Source organism: Lycium barbarum, chromosome 9 (assembly GCF_019175385.1).
Source record: "Lycium barbarum isolate Lr01 chromosome 9, ASM1917538v2, whole genome shotgun sequence".
NCBI classification, from domain to species: Eukaryota; Viridiplantae; Streptophyta; class Magnoliopsida; order Solanales; family Solanaceae; genus Lycium; species Lycium barbarum.
In genome coordinates, this window is record NC_083345.1 from 44,758,002 (window position 1) to 44,779,865 (window position 21,864).

Genomic DNA, 21,864 nt, shown 5'->3' on the forward strand with positions numbered 1-21,864 from the left:
CATGACCCTCGATCGATACTTGAGAGATTTTATTTTCACGTAACATGTTGACAATCGGGGGAAAAAAGAGAGGAGAAAATGGTATTCTTACTTATTCTGTATAGTCTAAAGTTTTAGCCAAAATTTGATTCTTTGTGTATAAGTTGAATAATTAAGCCCTATAATGTTAACTCTTTTAAATAGTACTTATTCAAATTTAGTTTCCACGAAAATGGGAAAGGTATAGGCCTTCTAATTATGGGTATATATGACAAGAAGTTAATAAGCTGTTTATTCCGTGATTAATTAAATTGCTTAAAAGGGTGTGCTTAATTTAAGCAGCAAACTTAAAAATTGTTCTATTGGTTTTTAAATTTATGACTTGAGGTAGGTGCAATATATAATATACATCCTTGTCTGAGGTACATTAGAAGAGAATTTGAAGTGTGTGATGCATGTATGTGATTAAGACACCTCCTGGTGTTATATATACAATAATTTAAGATTCTGAGTGATAAAACTGATATAAAAAATAATTAATGCCATCACAAAAACTCGCTATTTTACCAACTTTCTCCTGACAACATTTGTTTGAGAAGCGCAAAATCTACATTTTATGAAGTGCAGTTGGACTATTATTTCTGGCCTAATACCTGTGATAAATGCCAAAAGGTAATCTTTTACATTTAGAAAATGGAACCCTAAGCAAAAAAATACTCTCCCTGTTTCAATTTATGTGAAATCATTTGACTGGGCACGGAGTTTAAGAAAGAAGAGAAGACTTTTAAACTTGTGGTCTTAAATGAATCAGATATATTTTATGTGGCTATAGATTATTGCATAAAGGTAAAGTGTTTCCAAATATAGAAAGAGATCATTCTTTTTGGCACAGACTAATAAGGAAATCGTTTCACATAAATTGAAATAGAGGGAGTATATTTTAGTGGAAAATATTTGGTTTTTTCATTTAGTCGTTCAATTATTGACGGTTAGCCTTTTTAATTTTCCTCCTCGTGATACTAGGCAGCTATAGTAGATTATTAATTCTTGACCAAATAATTACCACGTGTTACAGTATACCAGGGTTGCTATGGTATAGAGCGCCCCGGGGCTCGCCGTGAAAATGTCTTTTAAAACATAGGATATACAGCTCTATATCGAGTGTCACATAACTCTATAGATTGCCTAACTTTCTAAAGTTTTATTATATTTTTGCCAAAAGGAAAAAATCTTTATCGAATGTCACCCTTCATGGCCCGTAATATTTCTTCATCTCAACTTAGTATTATTAGTAACTACATTTGAGTAGTTATAATAACTTAGTCAAATAAGTATCAATTATGGAAATCAAAATTAAAATTTGTCAATAATTGAAAGATCAAAATCGCTCGACATGCTTGAATTAAGAAAGATGATTAAAAGGTATTCCTTTTAAATGTTTGGTATTGTCATGATCAAGGTTAAGGTGTCATGTGCTAAATATGATATGGCAGTAGTTTAAGCTCTGGAGTCATGTAAAAGCTTTATCTTAAGTTAAATCGAATTTAAGTCACAATACACATTATTAGTGTAAATTTTCAAGTTACCAAAAGGATATACACGATTTTGTCTTTTTAAAATGGAGGATTTACATTCGTGAGAATAAGACAGACCTGTTAGGCTGCTACAATGAGTAAATATGACCTAATTTGATCTCACTAATTGTCAAACATGAATTTCTGGGGTAGAAAGGAAAATGAAAGGAGAGCCATGGTTTAGCCCTTTTATCATTCCTTTCTTTTTCATTCAAACATGACACACTGAATTAGCACCATCACCATTTTCTTCTCCCATTTTTCTACTTGTTATTTTCCTTTTATTCCTTTTCTATTCAGACAAAACTAAGAACTAATAACTAAGAAAAAGAAACTTCAATTTCACTTGATGATCCCCTGCCCGGATGATATCTACTCATTGCATCATTATATATTATAACACGTCAGAGATTATGGCGAGTTCTATGGTTTCAATTATGTATATACATATTATTAAGATCACACTCAGTCAACATTAATTCTATATTCTGAATTCACCTCGTTAAAATCACCAATTAAGAAATTATAGAGTGCATATCCATATTTCCGAACTTCCACCACATATATAGACAACAAGGTTTCTGGGTCTTTGGCTTGGGCAGCACAAGGTTATGGCCTATTATATGGCTTCAGGCCCAATGTTGAAGAACGCTGGGTCATTTGCACTTCTGCTCCTATTTTTGGCTGGTCCTTAATTTTTTCCCTCAAAGCAAACAACTTTTTCACGAACATAAGTTTATATTTTCGCATCATAATATCTCACAAGTTATAGCCCATGCCCTTAAACAACTTATGCCCAGCTAGGCATAAGTTCGATTTTGAAGGACAAATATTAAAGACCAGCCCACTTGAAGGACAAACCGTGCAATTTCTTCAAGAACGCTACCTCCAAGCCCATGGAGCACATAACTTATCGGGCTGAAGACTAATGCAAGAAGAGATTATGAAAGTAACAAGGAACCAATATTGTGATTTGCCAATTTCCTTCATCTCATGTTACCTCTTGAAGGTGTTATTTGTGTACGTAGCATACAATTAACACCACAATCAAATAATGTAATCTTTGACTGTTCTAAAATTCAAACACCAAGCCTTCTATTTTTAATGTCTATAAAAGAAGCCCTAGTGATCTGTACAGTTAGATGAGGGTTCTTGAGTGCAAATGCATCAAATCTAGATGTAAAAACAATGTCCTCCATGTTCTTAACAATGAAGTTTAAGGATGTCTCCTTTAAAGACAGGTTAGAACAAGTGTCCGAAATCTCTAAAACATCGAGAGCATTCGATGTGTTCAATGATCCCAACATTTGGTGCTCGCAGAATTTCTGTAAAAAGGGGATTTCATACTTGTCTGCTGCAACTGACAATGAATAGACGTGTTTTTCGATCTTTTCTTTAGGCAAATCTCCACTGTAGAGGAATTCTAATAGAGACTCTAATTCATCGTAGTTTAGTTCAGGCAAGGTTATTGTGTCACTTGGTGGAGCTTTGCACCCATCTGAATCCAATATGTTCTTGAAGATATCAGATCTTGCTGCCTGTCAATTAATATACATGGTTCTTATCATCAAATTTATAAGGTCATGCACTTATAATAATTAGCTGAAAGGGTTGATGGCATACTCCAAAGAGGCTCTACTAATAGTGTAAAACTTTTTAATGTACTGAGATATAAGCCAAAAATCCAATTTATTAATGGGAAGTTTACAGTTTTAGCCGGACGGCTAAAATATCTATGCGTGTCTAGACATAACCCTTTGTAGCCGGCATAAATGTATATTTATTGTATAATAGGTGTATATCAAATGTATGATAAGTGTATAACAATTTGTATAATGGTGACTATACTGACTAAATTTTGTTATAAATAAAATTAGAGTTATATTTTTAAAAAGGCCACTTTGGACTGCTGTGTGAAAATCTCTTTTCTTATTAATACATGCCACGTTCTACTAACACAAATTTGTGAGACCGGTTATCCAATTTAACAAATTAAGTAGATAAAATGGATCTATTCATACATTTGATAGTGAAATACATGAATTGATTATTGAGGAAATAAAAAAGAGATGATTAATTACCAGAATAGCTCTATGGGCTGGTATGGAGGGAGCATCATTGCCAGGCTTAATTAAAATATCGGTATGAATATGATCTTTAAAGGCAACAACAAAACCACTAAGATAATTCAGCTTCTCGTTTAATTCCTCCTCCATCTCCTTCATTTCTTTCACCCATTTTAATGCATTTGCAAATCCCTGTAATTCCAACAAACAAACAATCAATTATTATGTAACTTCCTATTAAGATCCAACCGTGGAACAAAAGAAGTGATTGGTCAAGTCAAAATATTGAGGTCACTTCAAATAATTGTTTAAGATATAGCTTTTCAGTTTCTCAAGAATTTAGTTTTACAGTAATATTAAAAAGAATGATGTAATTACTAGTTGGAAACTCAGACAATTTTTTTTTTTTTGGTTTTATTCAAAATGTTTTATAAATATTTCTGCTTTTAAGTAACAATTCTGCAATTTCTAAATATGTGAATTGTGTCTAAAGAAAAATCTAGAAAACAATATCCATATCTACATCTACATTAACAATAAAGCAAAAGTACACATGCTCATCTTTCTACTAAATAACCTTGTCATTGTTTTGGAACAGAGGGAGTGGTTCTATTGAAGTAGTATAGTTAAATCAATTAATGATATACATGCAAGCAAGTAAAACAAAAAAGTTGAAGCAACATATTGGCTTTTTATTAGAGCATAGGTTTTCCTAGGGTAGAGTAACAAAATTAGCACATAAAAATATGATCCGTTCAATCTATTAGCTCAGTCTATTTTGACCCGCAAAATTCAGCCCATTTAAAAGTTGGGCTGATATGTAGCCCAAATTGAACCATGATAAATCTTGTCAAAATATTTTCAAAAGAACCATTTTTTTGTTTGATATTTTATATATAGATGTAAAACAAGTTTTATTAGGTACTTAGAAAGTTATAAAAGAACAAATAAAGAAATTAAAACTTATTAAGAATTGGGAGAATTGGGTTATGACCCGCATTTTAACCCAACTCATTTCAACCCAAATAGCTTTTGGGTGGAGTTACAACGACCCACCCATTTATTAATTCAACTCATTGTAATCCATCAAAATTCAGGCCGACACGTCCATTTGACACGCCTACTATTGGGCTTATTCCGGTATTTGCCGGCAAGACTGGGTGTTGATGGTTGTTGAAGGATTTGGCAGGACAATAACATGAAATTGTAAAAAGAGAAAAAAAAAAAGAAAAAGAAAAAAGATTCTCTGCTTGGGGTCGAAATTAAGTGTTTTTATTTTTATGTGTTCTTGGACAAGAATTCTTGACATTTATGATGAAGGAAATCATTTCTCGCACCAAAAAAAATTAAAGAACAATTAAAAGAAGAAGAAAGAATTTATACACCATTTACATGCATGGCATCAATAGAACAGATTAAATTTCTTAAATTCTTTGGTTTTCTCTTTGCCCAAGACCGAAGAACAATTATGAACAATATATACGTGAGCAAACCTTGTATTATAAGCAACCAAGACAAACTGACAAAGAGATGAATGATACCTTAATAGATGGATTGGATGAAGAAACAGAAAGTCCAGTTACTGTTTTATTATCATTTCCTTTTGTATTTTCACTGTTATCAAGCTTGTTGGTGGTCAACGTAATTATTGTTCTGGCTCCGTCGTAACAAGCTACACATATTGTATTCCTCGGTGGCCTTAGAATAAATGGCATTGCACTACATATTGAACAATCCATATCTTAATTCCTTTTTTTTTTCTTCTGATGAATATTAGTAGAAGAAACTCAATAAAATGAAGAAGAGATGATGAAGGAAAAGAAGAGAAGTGACTTAGAATGATGGCGCTGCCTTTTTCATATCTCTATTATTATAAAGTTTGTTAGACTTTATGCTCCTTTATATTAAAGAAGTGAAAAGCGGAGGCAAAATTATTTCCATGCTTTCTTTATAAGCTGACAATTATTAATTAGTGGCAACTTATCTCCGTTTGTGTAATTAATATGATTGATTCATATGTATGTGGGGTAAGCTAGCTAGCTTGTATTATGTTCCTAGTTTTATAAGTGAGTGTAAATAAATGCTTTATACTTAATTCAAAATATATAAAGTGTATTTCGCCCTTCCTCACCCCTTATCCAGGTGGATGAATAAGTTACTAAAAAAAGTAGAAGACATTAATTAGAAAAATTAAAGAGAAAAGTCTCAATGTACCCTTTCGAAAAAGATGCAAGAATAATTTTTATTAACTCCTAAACGAAACTATATGTGATTCGAAGAATGGAATATTAAACCAATTTATTAGCTTGACTTAATTATTAGTTCATGTAATCCACCAGCTAATTTGAGGGCATCATTTAGTTCCAGCGAGGCAGGAGTATTAAATATTGGCTAAAGTTAAAGAGAATAAAAAAGAATGGGTTCAAAGAATTGATTAAGAAAAATAATTGATGGGGGGTGCTGGTTGGCCATGTCTCTTTTGAGTAGGTTTCAAGAAGAAAGGAATTGGTTAAGAATTACGGTGAAAGAATATAAAGTAGGAAGTGGAAAACGACTTTCCAACCTTACAAACAGCGGAAATGAGGTTAGACAAGCACGTCCTTCAGTCTAAATTAAACAAAACTCCCACTCTTCCCAGGGGCGGCAACGGGGCGGATACAGGGCGGGTGAGCTTCTATGCGGGTGCTGCGCAGCGGGTTCTAATAGATGTTTTAAAATTTAAAGCGGGGCGGGACGGTTGCGGATTGAAACAAATTGCTGAAATTGGGCTTTAGGAAGACCCATTTGAGAAAATTCTTTTAGGCAATTCGCAGGACTGTCCTTATTTGGGGTGGTCTTTAATTTTTGGTCTTTGCCTAATATTATGAGGTTAGGAAATCGAATCCTGACTTAATTAAAATAAAATAAAATCGCAAGACAGAGTTTTATAGCAAACTTAGGCTTATTCGGGCCAAAGTTAGGCCTGCAGACAGAATGTTGCCTGCTTCAGGCAGAGTTTTGGGCAAAACTCCGCCTTAAGACAGAATTTTACCTCAGGCAGAGTTTCACAGGCAAAACTTTGCCTTGCGAATCCAAGTTCTACCTAGCGATTTTTTTAAAAATTTTTGACTGAGCGGGAGTTCGAGCCCAGAACCTAGGCGCTTTAGGCGTAGGATAAAAATTAAATTAGGGACAAAAAAAATGATTGTTTTACAGCTCTTGAGTTTTATATTCTCAACCACTTTAGAGTTGTTAATTAGTCTACAATTCAACAACTAAAGTACGTTTACCAGAACTGAAACTAAAACGACTTATTTGGATCGTATTGTTTAACTTTGTCAGCTAATGGCATAAACAAAAGTCATTTTTTTGCGCGGATTGTCTTTTCTTTTGGGGGTGGTCTTTAGATTTTGCCTCTCATATTTGTGATCTTTAAGTTTTGCCCTTCGCATAGAAATCTTGAAGTTTTGGGTTTGAACCTCCGTTCAAGCATAAAAATAAAAAATAATTTCGTAAGGCAAGACTTGGGAAAGTTATGCCGGAAGTGGCATACGCGCGCTTGAGGCATGACTAAAGTTATACCGGATCCGACAAAACTTTTTGCATAGTTTAGTTGTGCCTTATGGGGCAGAATTTTAGTTAAGACATAACTAAAAGTATGCCCCATAAGGCGGAATCTTTCCTTAAGGCACAGACTTTGCATTATAAGGAATAGACTTTGCCTTAAGGAAAAGTTCCGCCTTATGACTTTTCCTTAAGGCATAGTTTAGTTTTGCTTTATGGGGCAGACTTTTAGTTATGGCATAACTAAAAGTTCGCATTGCAAAGTAAAATAAAATAAAATATATGCCTTAAGGCAAAGTCTGCCCCCTCCGGCAGACTTTAGTTATGCCTTAAGCGCGCGTATGCCGGCTCTGGCATAACTTTCCCTCAACCTTGCCATGCGAAATTATTTTTTATTTTTATGCCGGAGCGGGAGTTCGAACCCAGAACCTCAGGGTTTCTACGCAAACCTCAGGGTTTCTACGTGAAGTGCAAAATTAAAGACCAGCAATTTGTGGGGCAACAATTAAAGACCACCCCAAAAGAAGGGCAATCCTACGAATTGCTTATCTAAATTTCAAAATGACCATATAAAACGGGGTCTGCTCACTCATAATTTCAAGACACACTTTATACTTTTAGTTTGTAGCATAAAAATGTTAGCCTTTCCAATATATAATAGGTCAAACCCATCGACAGACATATGTGGTCGTCCACTTCTTTCACTTGAACACCTCAAGTGCTCCTTGTTCCATTTAGACACCTGAGGTAGGGCTAGACGGTGTCATTTAGCCACTTTTTGCTGACTTTGCAACTTGAGTGAATTGCACCACAAACAGGCGCGTAAAGACCTTAAATTTTATAATTTTTTATTTTTTTTAACGGCAAAGGCTCAAATATGCCCCTAACATTTGCGAAATTGTACACATTTGCCCATCATTAAAAGGTTGGTGCAAAGATGCCCCTAACGTTTTTTTGGCCATACATTCCCTTGAGTTAACGAAAAATATTGGAGGACATATTTGTTCAGTTTCGCATAGTTTAGGGGCATATTTGATCCATTGAAATTCCTGAATATTATGGCAGAATATATCATTGCATTCCAAAACATAAAAAACATTTGTAATTACAATCTATCCACCATTGCATTACATCAAAATTATACAACTAAAAGAGCAGATGCAATTACAACCATCTTTTAAAGACTGTTTTCACAAACAAGAGCAACATTTCCCCTTTTTTACTAATGATAATACCATTTTTATTTTTCAATTTGTTGATGATCTGGATAGTTCTTTCTGGATATTTTTCGTCTTCTCAGTCCCAATATCTACACGATAATGGATGCAACAATTGCAAACATAAACATAAAAAAGGAGATAACTTACATTATACTTATGACACATGAAAAAATGTCTCCCACAGTGCTCAAAATTTTGATAATAATAATAGAAAGAGTACCACATTTTAAGCATTTATACAATTTCTTACATAACATTCAATGTGGTTTGACCCTTTCGCGAATTTCACGCATAAACGAAATTTAGTAGAATTATTTGAAGTCTATAAGTGAGATGGAGTGCAGTAACTCCACGTCCACAAACCCTTCCACAACTCCACGTCCACAGACCCTTCCACAACTCCACGTCCACAAACCCTTCCACAGCTATTTGAAGAACTTGAAGCTTCTGACATTTCATAAACAAGTGAAAGAATAAGAGAGAAAAGTGAGGGGTTGTACGATAAGTGTGGAGTTTCAAAATGCAGTTGCAATAAATCATTGGCTAGCATAAAGTGTACTACAAAAAAATCTGAGAACTATTTGTGCCATAATATTCAGGAATTTCAATTGATTAAATATGCCCCTATACTATGCGAAACTGAACAAATATGCCCTCCAATATTTTCCGTTAACTCAAGGGCATGTATGGCCAAAAAAAATATTGGGGGCATCTTTGCACCAACCTTTTAACGATGGGCAAATGTGTACAATTTCGCAAATGTTAGGGGCATATTTGAGCCTTTGCGTTTTTTTTTAATCTTTTCTTCTTCCTTCTCTCTCCTTCCAACCTTTCTTCCACCTTAAACGACCACCTTCTAGAAGAAATCTCCTTTAACAAGAAAAAGAAGAACATAAGATTCTTTGAACCTGTTATTTTTTTAGTTCTTTGGAACCCGCTTTGTCTCGCCCTTCTCCCAACTTTTCCCCTTTACTTGAGTCTTTCAAATATCCATTAACAAGAGAACAAAGAATAGAAGATTCTTGTGTACATCTACTAATTTTGGCCAACTTTTCACCAATCTCGTTATTTCCTCCCACCATTTTTAGGGAAAAACTTATTCAAGGAAGGAGATGGAGAACAAATTACCTAAATTCGGTCCAACAATTGAGATGAAGAAGAGTCAAAGGGGCTGGGGTGGGAATTTATCGGGAAGAAGAAGAGGAGGGTGGGTGGGTGAGAGGGGCTTAGAAAATAGGTTTTTTTTTTTTTAACTAAATAGTTTTAAAATAATTTTTGCTACTCATATTCTATTTTTTAACAATTATTTTTGGTATATATGCCACATGTCTTCATTTAATTTGCCATTTTGGCACGTCATCGGCGAGTGTGTTACACTCACTCTATATATTTGACTGATTCAGCAAAAAGTGTCTAAATGCACAGTCTAGCCCTACCTCAGGTGTCTAAATGGAACAAGGGGCACTTGATGTGTTCAAGTGAAAGAAGTGGACGACCACATGCGTCTATCGATGGGTTTGACCTATATAATATTTATAGTGAACTACTGATATGTAAGTAGCAACGTAGAAAAAAAGAAAAATTATGTGGGTTTATGCGGTGCGGGGCGGGTTTATGCAATTTTGGAGGGGGGGGGGGGGGGATTGAAATCACAGAAAAATGCCATGTGGTACGGGGTGGGGCCAGTTATAAGTTTTGCTGGTTAAGCCAAACTCGCCCCGCCCCACTGCCATCCCTAATTCTTCCCGAGTCAAATTCGAAAATAATTTTCCTCCTCTCATTAATTTTGGGGAGCTTTTCCCAACTTACGTGCTCTATGTGACTTGTAATGTGTGGGTGTAGAGTATATATAACGTATTGAGCGTATATATGACTATCCAATTTAAAAGGGGATTACTTGAAGTGCTAACTGTAGTTTTGTTTTTCATATTCACATTTTGATGAGTTGAACATTATATTTATGCCTTGTTGATCAATTTGAGCTAATCATATAGTAGAAAAGCATGTTATATTTCTATACCTGTTGGAATTTGTGATTGAACTGCTATATGTTGTACGTTGTGTGATTTCTTTCTCTGCTCCTTATTTGTGATTCGATATGTGGATCTTTAAAAATTAACGAAGATTTGGGGACAGTGTGAGTCCGATATTGACACATTGTTGAGGACAGTGTGAATCTAATGTGATATACTAATGAGGACCATGTGAGTCCGATGTTGATACAGTGATTGGACCCGTGTGAGTCCTATATGATACAGGGATATGCCGACTATTGAGTTCGGATTATGAAAGAGATATGTGATGACGAGTCCGTGAGATCATAGATATGATCATGTGCGTGTGTGGATACAGATCCGTACCTCATGAGTTACCAACTTGGTATCTCCCTTGCATTATGCACATTGAGGATGCCAAGACGGTGACTCATGAGGTATGCTCCATATCCATAAGTGCACATCCGGACTAATTCCCACATATAGCTCTTTCACATCCGGACTCAATAGTCCCCACATCTCTATATTAAATTGGACATGCACAATTCTCATTAGTATCTCAATCTCAGACTCACACAGTCCTCATCAGTATATCAACATCAGACCCACACGGTCCCAAACACTGTATCAACATCAGACTCACACGATCTCCAATATCTCCGCTTCATAACAATGTCACATTACTTATAAGGATCAAAAAAGGAAATCACATAGTAGATTTGTTAAATCATAAAATTCAACAGATACATACAGATAGCATGCTTTTCTAGTATATAACTAGCTCAAATTTATTAACAAGGCATAAATATAATTCTCAACTCATAATAAATTATGAAAATATTTTTTTTAGACTATTTTGGGCCTATTAATGATGAAATTGAATGTATTGATATCATTAGAGTTCGTTTGGTCGGAGTTTGACATTTCAAGTGAGGTTTAATTTGACTATTGTAAATCAGGCATGCGAGCCAGTAACTCCTAGTTTGCTTTTTTTTCATAAAAAATATATGCTATGTGATGTCTATGTGCATTTAAATTATTTAGTTCGTGTGACTAGGTAAACATGATCTAAATTGGATAGTTTTCAAGTGTCTAATAAATTCTCGTAAGAGTCTTTTAGGGTGTTTTTTGCTAATTAGATACTTGCAACAGATACAGGGATAAGATATGATATTACTTGGATGTTTATCCCACTTTATCATCTCTTCAGATGAGCATAATCTGTCTGGCCCCGAGAGGTATTCATTCGAAGGTAGATGCTAGAGTGATAGAAACCCGTGTAGGACTGTGGATAAATAAACCCCACTATGAAAGACGGGATAATACATGAATAAATACATACTACGTCCTACGAGCAAGTTTCAGATTCAGTATATGCATGCATCATTTGTTTGTATTCATGATTTTAGAGTTACCACAATATTTGTATATTATTCTTATACTTGTATTGGTTTATGTAGTGTTATGCATTACCAATTGTTACGGTTCACTTTTATGCGGGCGCATAAAAGCTAATAAGAGGTTGTTGGTGCTCTAATTAGATTTCGTATTTTTAGAGTCGTCACCTAATTTATTAAAGAGAAATTAGAAAAATCGGGTAAAAAAGGTTCATTCAAACAAGAGAAAAACCATTTTTAGATCAAAGTTAGAGGTAAGGGTTCTGGTGATCCTCTATGAAAGGTTTTAAACACCCTAGTATTAAGGATCCGTAGTATACAGTTGACCTACGAGCTTCAATGTGTGATTAATGTGATTATTTGCTTAAAATGTTTACTTTATCGCAAAATGTCAAACTTATCATAAATTTAAAATTTTGGGAAAAAATAGTAGGAAAGGGGATTTTTGGTTTCAAAAAATCTTTATAAGTGTTCAACTCACTTCATTTCTAGACCAAGACACACTCGGGATTTCTCCCAATTAGTGTCACTACTATTTTGGTCCTAATGATATGAGTTTAGTTCTTATAGGTTTTTATTCTCCTTTTTATAATATAAGTATATAAAGGTTTTGTTAAAGTCCATTTATTTATCCATTGAAGCTCAAAATCAATTATATTCCACTTTCCAAAGCCATCTTATTCTCAAAATTGGTCCAAGTATAATTCTTCTTGTTTTATCTCTTTAAGTTTGGGCCTTTGGCCCAAAATGCCTTTTTTCCCCCCTAAAATTATCCTAAGTCCAAACAAGTTGTAAAGAGATCAATTTTTACTTAGTAAAGAATCTGAATTTTGATTCTAAGTCATTCTCCAAGTTTACCCATCTCAATTTTTCACAAGTGAGCCTTATATCCAAGTCATTTTTAGGTCCAATTCCAGCTCAATTTAATACTAAGTCCCAAAGGGGGCAAAACAATTATATGTTTGGTTCGAAACAATCCATCAACGGGCTTAAGGCCCAAAAACCGATTTTTTATTCCAGTCCGTTTCATTTTCAGATTCACGAAAAAAAGGGGGAGAGGCCCAAAAATTACAAATTAGTGCCATTCAATTCTCACTGTCTTAATCCGTATCATCAAACTATTTTTAAATTTGAAAACTTACACAAAGTTAAAAACCGATTTCATGCATGTATAGAATTAAGCGAATTTGAAAATTATTTGGGCGACTTTCTAATAATATTAGCGTTTTCCTAAGTTCTAACATTCATAAGGGGTTTCAATATTATACAACATCTTTACAAACACACTTTCAAATAAGTAATTGAGAAGGGTTTAGGTTGGTGGGCCTACCTAAGCCCACCAGTTGCCTATTTTTACCCATAGGTGGGCCTTCAATATATTAGCTTCCTTTTCTCAGATTTCAGACTCGATCAAAGGAAGTTGAGCCTTGGGCCCAACAAGTTTAAAGAATAAGAGTCGGCCCAGAAGAATTGTCCCATGCAAACAAAAGAAGGGAAAAGGGGAAATGCGGTTAGGAGGTATCTAAACTTATATACTAAACTAACAAAAAACTTCAACTAAATGAAACATTCAAGTCATGTATGTATATTACACATAATTCTGAGCAGACTTGAGTGATATATACTCAGCATCTTAAAGCCCTAAGTGAATAGACGCAAACAGGCCTAAGCAGTAGATAAAAACAAGCCCAGATTCTTGGCAATCCACAGAAAAACAACATTAAAGAATGGACTCGGCCCAAATCCCATTTAAAACATACAAGATCAGCCTTTAGGAATTTATATCGCATGATATACAAAATAACATGATATACAAAATATACACCTTGTATACACCATGATGTATACAAGTCTCGCATACCTTGTATATGCTCAGTTTATAGCACACATATCAGCAGCAGGCATGGGGAGTGGGAAGGGATTTTCGCATGATTCTACTTCAAGACATCTTAACAAACTTAACTGCATTAAATTGCCAACACAGTTCATGCACAAGTTCAGTCAAAAGGGGAAGGGGATGTGGATTGTGCATGGTGGAGAATTCAAATTTAAGACTGCACAAGACTTGATCTCAAAGTAAAAGAAAAGGGGGTAAAGAGCCATGCTAGTCAACAACAGGTTCACTTCAATTTTTCTCAACAAAATAACGAAGAGGTCAGAAAAGGAAAAACAAGGCCAAGACGTGTGGTGTTTGGGAAAAGGGATCAAGACTCATAAACTCCCTAAGATTTTCAGATGGTCATTTTCACAACAAGTTCTTTTCTTATCCAAACTAAGTATCCTGAACTATTGAAGACTTAACGCATTTAAACCATGTAGACAAAATACTGACTAACAAGAGATCAACATAGGCAGCTAGGTTTAGGAACATGCTTTCAAATTTGTGCCAGCCTAAAGGTTATACTTATAGGTGCAAGAACAGTTAGACAGGGTATCCAGGAATCATCCTAGGCCTTACTAGTACTCATAATCCTAACAATTCAGCAAAAAAATGAGGGAATAAGGGCAGGGATGGTACAGTTCTAAGAGATCAGTAAAAAAAAAAAAAGGAAATGGGATGAGTGACAAAGTATCAGTTTAACATATAGGTCATTTTCCTTAATTTGGACATCCAAAGCTCTTGAACAATTAACTATCTTTAAGAAAATCCCAACTTGACATTTCTTAATCCTATTCTTTACTTAACTGATTAACCTAAGTGATTCTTGATTTTACACCTTTAAGCCATATTTGTTCTAGTCCTTTATTTCATTGATTATCTAAACTAAAACATGAATCAAAACCATGTGAAGTGAAATCTGGAGAATGCTTGCACCCAACCATATCATTAAATACCAACAATTCATATTTAGCCTATATTGACACTCAACCACTCATATTAACCCTTTAGACTCCATAAACTATAAATCATTTATCAATCAAACATGTGACTTAGCTAAACCAGTTTAACATGATATAGAGATAGGATTTTCACGACCCAAATAGCCGTGAGTGGCACCCACACTAATTCTTCTAGTGGGCGAACCAATCATCATCTAATTAATCAATTTTAACACATTTAAGGATATAATGATAATAAAAATCTCCAAACTGCCTAGTCATGTCATAAATAAATAAAGGCGCGGAAGTCCCAACTATTACAACCCCAAAATCCGAAAGTCATCATACAAGGACTCTAAGACATAATTATCTAAAGAATGAAAAACTGTTTGAAATAATCATAAATGTCTGAAATGAAATAGACATCTAAAATAAGAAAGATCTTCAGACGGCCCGGCATGGATAGGAGCTCACCCTCAAATCTGTCAAAAACCGACCTCACGCTAAATATGAGGTCGAGTAGACGTCTCTGGATCATAATCTGTATGCAAAAGAATGTAGCAAGGTAGTACCAGTACAAATATTATGTACCAGTAGATATCATAGGTCGACTAAGATTAGTATTATGCATACAATCACAAAATCAATAGAATAGACAGATAGGCATAACAACACATAACCATATGAAACTATCAACAAGAATCACCCAATACCGAAATAAGATAAGCCTACACAAACAGTAATCAATAAAAGCAACTCGACTCGTGTCATTACCAACACAACCGTAACTCACAAATTTTCTCAACTCTATCACGTATCCGTACACACATGCTAAATGGTATTGTTTGTCCAAATAGCCATGACCCGCAGGGGACCCATGGTGTCCATGTACCACTTGCTCTGGAACTGACCTCGGATCACGAGCCCGTAACTAGGCCACATCCTCACCTCCTGTCAAATGTGCCTTTTCATAGTTATATTATCTTTCTCATCACAATGTATTTTCGTTCCAGAATCAATAAGGAATGTGAACAATCAATAAATCAATATCAAGGTACACAAGTCGTATCAAGACCAAGAATCAATTCATCACTAGCATGAATAAGGGAGTACTCCAAGTAAAAAAGAAGAGTATTCATTGACTCCTTCTTTATCATATCATAATACTTCATCACATAATAAATCAATCAATGTCAAACTTAGGAATTTCCAACCACACCTTATGTTCGAAGCCCTAATCATGCTTCTCCGATCAATTTCATAACATATATAATTAACTATTCAAAGTCTAACTCAAGTAGACCGTAACCTACCTCAAAGCTGAACTGGAACAATGCAATCACTATGCAATAGCTTTCCCCTTTCGCAAAGCTTCAGACATTCAAAGTCTAGCAATCATAACGCTACATGAGTAATGGATCATCTACTTAACAAACAACAAGTTGGGGAAGAGAACCCAACTACTTCTACCCTTTTTCAAATGGGTGGACTACCACTAAGTGTGAATTCATACTAACATCAATCCCAATAATTCTATTCTATCTATTCATGGGTTTTCCACTCAATTCAACACCTTTCAATAAGTTTTTAGGCTAAAGCTTCCATTTTTTTGGAACCCTAAGTCTCAATCAACAATTTTCACCATTAATAACCAATTTCTCACCCTAAGAAGTGATAATATATACTCCTAGATGATTAAACAACAATAAAATCGATAACCTAACAATATTTAAGGGTTTGTAATTTCTAGGGTTCTAACCTTTTCTTCTACTATTAAAGGACCCTTAATTCATGTAGGACTTAAGAAGATGATGGAATGAACAAAGTAAAGAATTGAGACTTACCTTTCAAGAGTGTTTTATCCCTAGCCTTAGAAATTCGCCACAAGAGTTCTTCGAAACTATTAGAGTTATGTGGGAATAGGTTCGGAAATAAGAATATAAAACACTGATTCTGCCTCCTCTCAACCGTTATAGCAGTCGATGTCTCGTTATAGCGGGAAACCTCCCGCTATGGTGGACCTCATTTTTCCCGGACTCCCTGCGGTGCGAGCCTCGCCCCGCTACAGCCGTCCCACCACCGCTACAGCGGTCCATTTTGACGAGTAGCTCGGGTTTCTCTACCCGTTTTTCATCCAGAAATTCCAACACCAATCCGAGGCCCAACAAACGCAAACCAAACATGCATATATATATATATATACGCCACAGACTCACCCGCGGCCTCGAAATTTCCAACTTATATATATATATATATACATATATATATATATATATACACATATATATATATATATATATACATATATATATATATATATATATATATATATATATATATATATATATATATATATATATATATATATATATACGCCACAGACTCACCCGCGGCCTCGAAATTTCCAACTTATGTCTAGTTTTCTAAGTCATCCTCCCATAACGACCTAGCAGGTCATCATATCAGATACCAATTAAACACTCGTTCGTCCCCGAACGGAAAAGGAAGAAAAATAAGGGAAAAAGTACCTAAATAGTGAAAAGCTGGGGATAGTTCTTTCGCATCGGATTCGGTCTCCCAAGTAGCTTCCTCAACAGGATAGTTCTTCCACTGACGCTTTTTCTTTTGATCTCGACTTACAAATCTCTCTATCTAGAATCGCAACAGGCTCTTCCTTATAAGACATATTCTCATCCAACAAGACAGAATCCCAACGGATGATAAATGAACTATCACCATGATATCTCTTCAACATAGAAACATGGAACACTGGATGAACACTTGACAAACCTGGGGGCAAAGCCAACTCATAGGCAACATCCCCCATGCGATTAAGGACCTCAAAAGGACCAATGAATCTGGGACTAAGCTTACCTTTCTTCCCAAACCTCATCACACCCTTCGTGGGTGAGATCTTCAATAAGAATTGTTCTCCAATCATAAACTCAAGATCTCGAACCTTTCCATCTGCATGCTCCTTCTGTCTACTCTGAGCCTCTAAGAGCTTTTCCTGAATCACCTTGACCTTATCTAATGACTCTCTCAAAAGATCTGTACCCCATGTCCTTACCTCAAATGCATCAAATAACCCAACAGGAGACCCGCATCTCTTCCCGTGAGTAGCCTCGAACGGGGACATGTCAATGCTCGAGTAGTAACTATTATTGTACGCAAATTCTGCTAATGGTAAGAATTAATCCCAAAGGCCATCGAAGTCATTCACACAAGCTTGCAGCATGTCTTCTAAGACCTGAATAGTCTGCTCAAACTGGCCATCTGTCTGAGGGTGGAAAACTGTACTAAGGTCCAATATCGTACCCAATTCTAAATGTAAAGTCTTCCAAAACTGGGATGTAAATGTCATGCCTCTATCAGATATGAAGGAAATAGGAACCCCATGTGGACGAACAATCTTACGGATATAAATCTGGGCCAACTTCTGGGCGGCATGGGTAATCTGACCCGGTATGAAATGGGCAAACTTGGTCAATCTATCAACAATAACCCAAATCGAATCAAACTTACCCAAGGTCTTCGGAAGACCAACCACAAAATCCATTGCTATCTTCTTTGACTTCCACTCTGGAATAAGCATCCTCTGTAGTGTACCCCTGGGTCTCTGGTGCTCGTATTCACCCGCTGGCAATTCAAACACTGTGCAAGGAACTCAACAATATTTCGCTTCATCCTAGCCTACCAGTAGTGCTCCTCAAGTCACGGTACATCTTGGTAGCACCAGGATGAATGAAATATCTAGAACTTTGAGCCCCCACTAAAATTTTCTTAATCAAATCATCAACACGGGGAACACAAACACACCCCTTGATTCTCAAGACCTCTTGATCATGAATCATGGCCTCCTTGGCCTCACTACGTAAAACTTTATTGTGAATCTGACTAAAACTCGCATCCTCGAACTATATGGCCTTAATCTGCTCCAGAAAAGACTATCTCGCCTCAATACAAGCCAATAATCTGCTTGAACCAGACTCATCAAGCCTTATGAAACTATTAGCCAGAGTCTGAACCTCCCTAGCCAACGGATGCTCTGACGCAATCAAACAAGCCAAACTGCCCATGCTAGCTGATTTTCTGCTCAAGGCATCTGGCACCACATATTTCTTGCCAGGATGATACTAGATAGTAATATCCTAATCCTTAAGCAACTCCATCCATCTCCACTGCCTAGACTCATGATCCCTCTGAGTAAACACATGCTGAAGACTGCGATGGTCAGTAAATACCTTGTAACGGGCACCGTAGAGATAGTGCCTCCAAATCTTCAACGCAAAAATTATAGCTGCCAACTCCAAGTCATGAGTGGGCTAGTTCTTGTCATGAAGATTCAGCTGTTTGGAAGCATAAGAAATCATCTTCTTTTCCTACATCAAAACAACACCCAAACCAGAACGAGAAGCGTCATAATAAATCACAAAGTCCTTACCCTCCACGAGCAAAGATAGAATAAGAGTTGTAGTCAATAAAGTCCTGAGATTTTGGATGCTCTCCTCACACTTGTAGGATCACTGGAAGGGCACTTCTTTCTGAGTCAAACGGGTCAAATGTGAAGCAATAGAAGCAAACTCCTTCACGAACCGATGGTAGTAATTGTCCAACCCCACAAAGCTATGGATCTCCATCATTGATGTAGGCCTAGCCCAATATCTCACTGCCTCAATCTTTTTAGGATCAACCATAATCCCTTCCTTCGATACCATACGTCGAAAAAAGGACACAGACACAAGCCAAAATTCACACTTAGAGAACTTAGCATACAACTCCTTGTTTCTCAGCAAGCCCCGAACAAACCTCAAGTGTTTTTCATGGTCTTCCTTACTCTTTGAATACAATAGGATGTCATCAATAAACACTATCAGGAAGGAGTCTATGTATGGCTTAAAAATGCCATTTATCAAATCCATAAAAGTAGCTGGGGCTTTAATAAGCCCGAAAGACACGACCAGAAATTTATAGTGCCCATATCTAGTTCGGAAAGCTGTCTTAGGAATATCGTCTGCCTGCATTGTGAACTGATAATAGTCCGATCTCAAATCAATTTTTTAAAACACAGAAGCCCCTTGAAGCTGATCAAACAAATCATCAATGCGAGGGATGGGGTATTTATATCGGATGGTGACTTTATTTAACTAGCGATAATTAATGCACATATGCATAGTCCCATCTTTCTTTTTCACGAACAGAACAGGAACACCCCATGGGGAGACATTCGGATGAATGAAATCCTTACTAAGAAGATCCTGAAGTTGTTATCTTAATTCCCTCAACTCTGCTGGTGCCATCCGTTATGGCTGAATAGAAATAGGGTGGGTCCATGGCTCTAAGTCAATGCAAAAATTAATATCACGATCTAGTGGCATGCCTTGCAAGTCTGCGAGAAACACCTCCGCAAATTTATGTACCACAGGAACTGACTTAAAGGATGGACCGTCAACATTGGTATCACGGATATGTGCCAAATAAGCCAAGCACCCCCTATCCACTAGCTTCTTTGCATGAGTAAAGGAAATGATATTCTTTGGGGAGGTACTACAATTACCCTTCCACTCAAGTCTGGGCACCCCGGGCATAGCTAAGGTGACTGTCTTAGCATGACGGTCTAGAATTGCATGATAAGGAGCTAACCAACTCCTACCCAGGATGACATTAAAATCTATCATGTCTAGAATCACTAAATCCTCCCAAGTGCCATACCCTATAAGTGTGACAGTTAAGATAAAAAACTGTATCTACAACCACAGAATCTCCAACTAGAGTTGATACATGTATATGGGCATCAAGCAAATCACAAACCATATCAAAACTCATACAGAAATATGTAGACACATAAGAAAGTGTAGAACTCGGGTCAAACAATACAGAAGCCATCCGGTGACAGACAGAAATGTTACCTGTAATGACTGCATCTGAGCCCTCAGCCTCTGTCCTGCCAGGAAAGGCATAACAATGAATCGTCCGCCAGTAGCCTACGAATCACTGTGATTAACTTGCCCTGTCTGAGCTCCAACCTTGTTGGGATGATGTCCGCCTCTACCAGACTGAAACCTACCTCTGTTAGGCTGGGTGCTACCTCTACCGGCCATGTGACCGCCACTCCTAGACTAAGCGTGGTTACCCTCATAAGATCCACCCTCTCTAGTTGATGCTGGAGCTCTGGGAGCTTAAAATTGAGTACCCTGGCCCACCTTGCCTAACTCTAGGACAATTTCTCTTGAAATACCCCGTATCACCATACTTGAAGCATCTACGGTCTGGCATCAGACGCTAAACAGAAATGGACTAAACTGAATAACCACCATAATCTGGAGCTCTGACCTGTGAACCCCCAACAAGGCCTCCCGAATAGACCTGGGAACTCTTGCCCTTAGAGAAAGAGCCACTGCAACTACCACCCTTTCGGGCCTTCTTCTCCGCGTACCTATTATAACCATCCTGCCTAACACCTTCGACAGTCCTAACATGATCCATCACTTCCTAAAACAAAGCACCTATTGCTGCAAGCTGAAGAGCTGACAACTGAAGAGTAGTGTTCAACCTTTTTAAATCTCCTAACCCTCTCCTCCATAGTAGGTACAAGCTGGAGGGCATAGCGATACAACAAGTGCAAACGAGCCTTATAAGCAGCCACATACAAGTTATCCTCCTCAATGTTACTGAACTCATCCTGCCTGTGGTCTCTGAAAGTACGAGGAAAATATTTGTCTAAGAAAATCTGATAAAACTAAGTCCATGTCAACGGAGGTGATCCCGCTGGCCTGCACTCTATAAAAGCCCTCCACCATTACTTGGCATTACCCAAGAGCTGGAAGGTCACAAATTCAACGCCATACTTCTCCATTGCCCCATCTTATGGTGCCTCTCATGACAGTCCATGATGAACTCATAAGCATCCTCAATCTCAGTGCCAAAGAACTCTAGAGATTTCATCTTAGTGAGCCTCTAAAACAAATCATACTCGTCCTCGGTCAACACCGGATCTCCCACTGGTCTAGGAAATACCTCCATTCCTGGAGCCTCATCCAAACGAGGAGCCACAGCTGAAACATGCCATAACCCTGGAGCACGAACTTCGCCTGGAGCTGGATCACCCACTCTAGCACCTTGAGCACCTGGAACAACTTGTAACACACCTGCCTCTGTCAACCCATTCAGCCGGTTCGAGTGTTGAACCATGACGTCTAACAAAATTGGAGGACCTATAATGTCTGGCTGAGCCGGTGCTGCTACAAACTCTGCTGCCTAATTTGGAATCA

General features: G+C 36.8%; 1 protein-coding gene across 1 annotated transcript; it reads right to left on the reverse strand.

Annotated features, from left to right (window-relative positions):
• Nucleotides 1-2,534: 2,534 nt before the first annotated feature.
• Nucleotides 2,535-5,471, reverse strand: LOC132610531 (BTB/POZ domain-containing protein At3g56230). Its single transcript, XM_060324850.1, has 3 exons — nt 5,161-5,471; nt 3,635-3,811; nt 2,535-3,091 (listed from the first exon to the last, which is right to left on the reverse strand). The coding sequence occupies exons 1-3, from the start codon at nt 5,356-5,358 to the stop codon at nt 2,633-2,635; spliced, it is 834 nt and encodes a 277-aa protein (XP_060180833.1). The 5' UTR covers nt 5,359-5,471; the 3' UTR covers nt 2,535-2,632.
• Nucleotides 5,472-21,864: the final 16,393 nt, after the last annotated feature.

Bases quoted from the DNA above. Each gene is read 5' to 3' on its own strand.
- LOC132610531 (XM_060324850.1), bottom strand. From the start codon at position 5,358: ATGGATTGTTCAATATGTAGTGCAATGCCATTTATTCTAAGGCCACCG. The intron at 3,812-5,160 runs GTATCATTCATC...TTGGAATTACAG, and splicing joins CATCCAATCCATCTATTAAG to GGATTTGCAAATGCATTAAA. The intron at 3,092-3,634 runs GTAATTAATCAT...ATTAATTGACAG, and splicing joins CAGCCCATAGAGCTATTCTG to GCAGCAAGATCTGATATCTT.